At 42.2% G+C, this 4,761-nt stretch overlaps 1 protein-coding gene across 1 annotated transcript; it reads left to right on the top strand.

Moving 5' to 3' along the window:
- Positions 1–1,813: 1,813 nt before the first annotated feature.
- LOC110283978 (olfactory receptor 2H1-like) lies at positions 1,814–2,752 on the top strand. Its single transcript, XM_021149528.1, has one exon. It carries the CDS (start codon positions 1,814–1,816, stop codon positions 2,750–2,752), a length of 939 nt encoding a protein of 312 aa, XP_021005187.1.
- Positions 2,753–4,761: the final 2,009 nt, after the last annotated feature.

Here is a 4,761-nt window from a genome sequence, read left to right as displayed (position 1 = left end):
GAAGAGAAGAGAAGAGAAGAGAAGAGAAGAGAAGAGAAGAGAAGAGAAGAGAAGAGAAGAGAAGAGAAGAGAAGAGAAGAGAAGAGAAGAGAAGAAAAGAAAAGAAAAGAAAAGAAAAGAAAAGAAAAGAAAAGAAAAGAAAAGAAAAGAAAAGAAAAGAAAAGAAAAGAAAAGATAAGATCAGTGGCACATGTCTTTAGTCCCAACTGAGGAGGCAGGGGTAGGCAGATCTCTGAATTTGAGGACTGCCCAGTCTATGCAGTGAGATCCAGGACATCCAGGGCTACAAATAAAAGGGATGGGGTAAAATCAAAGTACAAATAAATAAAAAATCCTAAAATTTGGTTAATGCCAAAATTTTGGTTAATGCCAAATTTTACATTACAGGACTCATTGTAACTAACTTGAAATCTGATTGTAACTTTGATCCTGTTGGAAAATAAAAGATTTGATTTCAATATGAAGGAAATTGAACAAAATTAAATATATATACATATATATCAGGACAGTGTTTGGAAGCTCCAAATTAAGCATAATGATAATGAAGTGGGAGGATCTCAAGCTCACAGCTAAACTGGGCTACATACTCAAGGTGAAGTCGGTACCACTGATAATGTAGCACTGTATTGAAAAGAAAAAGAGGGGGGAAATTAAGTTACTAAATGCTATTTTATATTAAAAGAAAAATGAAATACACCTTCTTCAGCTGTCCATTTCTAAACCTCTTCTTTTTTTAATTTTTGAATAATGACCTTATTACAGGAACCAAGCTGAGCCTCACTCACAGCTCCTGCTGCCTGAGCCAGCCCAATGCTAGGATTCTATGTCCTTGGGGAACTGTGGCTTTTCTTTCTTTCTCTTTTTTAAAAGATTTGTTTATTTTATGTATATATGAGTACACTGTCATTGTCTTCAGACACACGAGAAGAGGGCATTAGATCCTACTACAGATGGTTGTGAGCCACCATGTGGTTGCTGGGAATTGTACTCATGACCTGTGGAAGTGCTATTAAACAGTGAGGCATCTCTCCAGCCTCTGTTTAGCTTTTCTTATTCCATATTTGTAAGATAAAATGTTGAGGACAGACCTTTCTGAATGAAGAGAAGGCATTTGCATTTACTTTAGTAAGCATGATGACTGTTTTTAAAGAGTGAGCTCTACACAAAAGCACCCTGAATGTTCCTACAATTTCTGATAAAGAATAAAATAGGTTAACTTATCTCTCTGGAAATTTAATTATTTCATGTCGGGGGAAATCTCACCCACAGGACAGACATCAGTCCCTGAGTGAATCTCCTGAAATAGTATACCAAAGGCCAAATATAAGCCATCCACAAATCCAAGTCTACACTTAGAAAATGAGACCAATGCTACACTAATGTTTACCATCAAGTCATTGATCCAACCACACAGCTGCTTATAACTGCTGGTACTCATAAAGAACAAAGTCATTAGGTTCAGTGTTCAAATTCTACAAGGTGCTCAACAAATGTTTGTTGAAACAATGAAAATTAACTGATCAATGAATTCATATTATTGTTATTCATGTCAGCCTCCTTTGCCCTCAGGTGAGAAGTGAGAAGTGCTAGAGGAAGAATTCACCCATTTTCCAGGACATTCCTGACTTCCTCTCAGCCACTAGAACATTTGACCAGAAGGAATAGGGGAAAGGAGGAAGAACTCTTGCAGAGTAGAAGGAGAAGAGAAACACCCACCACACATATTTTGACAAGTACGCAGAGTGTGCTTTTACAAAACAAAGTAAAATAATATTGTCTGACAGTCTCATCCTGCCAACTACACACAGAGAACATGGTCAACCAGAGCTCCCCTGTGGTCTTCTTCCTGCTGGGCTTCTCTGAACACCCACAACTGGAAAAGGTTCTCTTCTTTGTTGTCTTGTGCTCCTACCTCCTCACTCTCCTAGGAAACACACTCATCCTCCTGCTGTCCACCCTGGATCCCAGGCTCCACTCTCCAATGTACTTCTTCCTCTCTAACCTCTCCTTCTTGGACCTCTGCTTCACCACAACCTGTGTCCCCCAGATGCTGTTCAACCTCTGGGGCCCTGCAAAGACCATCAGCTTCCTGGGATGCTCTGTCCAGCTCTTCATCTTCATGTCCCTGGGTACAACAGAGTGCATCCTGTTGACAGTAATGGCCTTTGACCGCTATGTGGCTGTCTGCCAGCCCCTGCACTATGCCACCATAATCCACCCCCGCCTATGTCGGCAGTTGGCAGGTATAGCTTGGGCTATAGGTTTGGTCCAATCCATAGTTCAGACACCTCCCACCCTCAAACTGCCCTTTTGTTCCCACAGGCAGATAGACAACTTTCTGTGTGAGGTCCCATCTCTAATTCAACTCTCTTGTGGAGACACCACCTATAATGAGATCCAGATGGCTGTTGCTAGTATCTTCATTGTAGTTGTGCCTCTGAGCCTCATCCTTGTCTCTTATGGTGCCATTGCCAGGGCAGTGCTGAAGATAAGCTCTGCAAAGGGGCGCAGGAAAGCTTTTGGGACCTGCTCATCCCACCTCATTGTGGTCACTCTCTTCTACAGCTCAGTCATTGCTGTTTATCTGCAGCCCAAAAATCCTTATGCCCGAGAGAGGGGCAAGTTCTTTGGTCTCTTTTATGCAGTGGGCACCCCCACACTCAACCCTCTTGTATACACCCTGAGAAACAAGGAGGTAAAAAGAGCATTCTGGAAGCTGCTAAGGAAAGATGAGGACTCTGAGGAGAGCTGAGGAAGAAATACTTAGCATACTTTCCAAATGAAGATGAATTTGAGCCTTTGTTTAAAAAAAAATGAACTCCTGAGTCTACTTACTCTTCCAAGGCACAACAGAAGACCTAGTGAGTGACAGGCTATAGTAGGGGGAGGGGGTGGGTAGTGAGAAGGAGAGAAGCAGAATCAGCAGATGAGTGGAAAGAGTGCTAAGTGTTTCTTCCAAAAGGAAGCGTTCTTACCTGGACTGACCAAGGAAACTCATCTGACTCAAGAAATTTAGAAGGAAGAAAAAAAAATCTTACAAAACTCAGGAAGTTCATGAAATTTACAGGACTCTGATGATTCCTCCTTGAGATGGCATAACCCGTAAACATTTGGAAGAGAGATACCTCTCCAAAGATCTAGCTGCAAGCAAGTTGTACACCAGACCCTAGTGACACAACTTACAAGTGTCCTCATCCATGCTTAAGTGAGGCTTTCACATATACAGCTGTAATTTATCACCCATTCTTCTGTAACTACAATAAACAAACTCATTGGTTGCCCAACCTGGACTTGAATGTAATAATTTATTTGACCTACTTTTTTTTTTTTTTTTTTTTTGGTTTTTCGAGACAGGGTTTCTCTGTGTAGCCTTGGCTGTCCTGGAACTCACTTTGTAGACCAGGCTGGCCTCAAACTCNCTCTGTGTAGCCTTGGCTGTCCTGGAACTCACTTTGTAGACCAGGCTGGCCTCAAACTCAGAAATCTGCCTGCCTCTGCCTCCCGAGTGCTGGGATCAAAGGCATTCGCCACCACGCCCAGCTTTGACCTACTTTTGATCCCCTATCTAGGATGAGTTTGTATTTACTATCATGTGTCTATGGATGAGGGAGGAAGAGGAAGACAGAGACACAGAGACAGACTGAGAAACAGGGGGTGTATCTTAATTCACGTTCAACAACATAGTTAATATTTATTTCTTTTCCATTCATTTTGTTTCATTTCCACTTTATTTTGTTTACAGGTTCTCAATGCCCTTTGTACATTTTTTTCCTTGCTATCTATATCATTATTCTATACTTTACAAAGGGTTTTAGGATGTTGTTGTTGTTTGTTGTTTTTTGTTTTGTTTTTAGTTTTTTTTTTTTCAAGGCAGGCTCTGGGTGTCTTAGAACTCACTCTGTAGACCAGGCTGGCCTTAAACTCACAGAGATCCTCCTGTCTCTGTATTCATGCACAGGAATTAAAGATGTATGGCACTTTAACACAACATAACCCACAGCATGTGGAGTTTCTTCTATAGTAAAACTAGAAAGAAGCCAGGGAGACTAATCCAGAGGGTTTCCTACTCAAAGATGAGAGAATACAGAGAATTGATGCTTGTTTTAGAAATGCAAGATATACACCTAGAATCAGAACTCTCTCCCTCCCTTGTCCCTTCCTGTGCCTCCAACTCTCTGCCCCTGCTGCCTGGCCAGCCACACACTGCCGGGCAATGACCCACCTATTTTTATCTCATGGAGGCTCTGACTCAGATCTCTACAGTCTCTCCACCCATCTTGCTAAGTTCCCACTTGTGGGTCGCTACCACGCTAGCCCCTTGCTTCAAATCCTCCACGGCCTTGTGTTGCAAACTCAAGGCAAACTTACACATTGCTGTCTTACCTTTCTCTCTTGAACCCAGACAAGCCACAGCGTGAAGGAAAATGCAACACAAACTTAGTTCAGAAACAATGGTAACTCAGTCTCTGGGTGCAACAACTAAAACCTAATCTTGTAAGCCTTACTAAAATCTAATTCCTTTGGTGGTGAATCCTTGCAGATCCACCACGGTACCGGGAAACTCTAGCAGCTACATCTTACTCTTATGCTGTCCCTGTTCCAAAAAGACCTAACTCTCCCCTGCTTCCTCTCTTCCTCCATCCAACCCGGAAGTTCCACCTACTCGCCCACCACCAGAGATGGAGTTACCAAAAGATCTTGGATCCCGAAGCAAGAATTACAGGCCATTGTGAGCTACCATGTATGAGGGTCCAAACTCCT

Source organism: Mus caroli, chromosome 17, assembly GCF_900094665.2.
Source record: "Mus caroli chromosome 17, CAROLI_EIJ_v1.1, whole genome shotgun sequence".
Lineage (NCBI taxonomy): Eukaryota > Metazoa > Chordata > Mammalia > Rodentia > Muridae > Mus > Mus caroli.
Note: the sequence above shows the minus strand (reverse complement) of the source record. Positions and strands in the feature narration are given on the sequence as shown.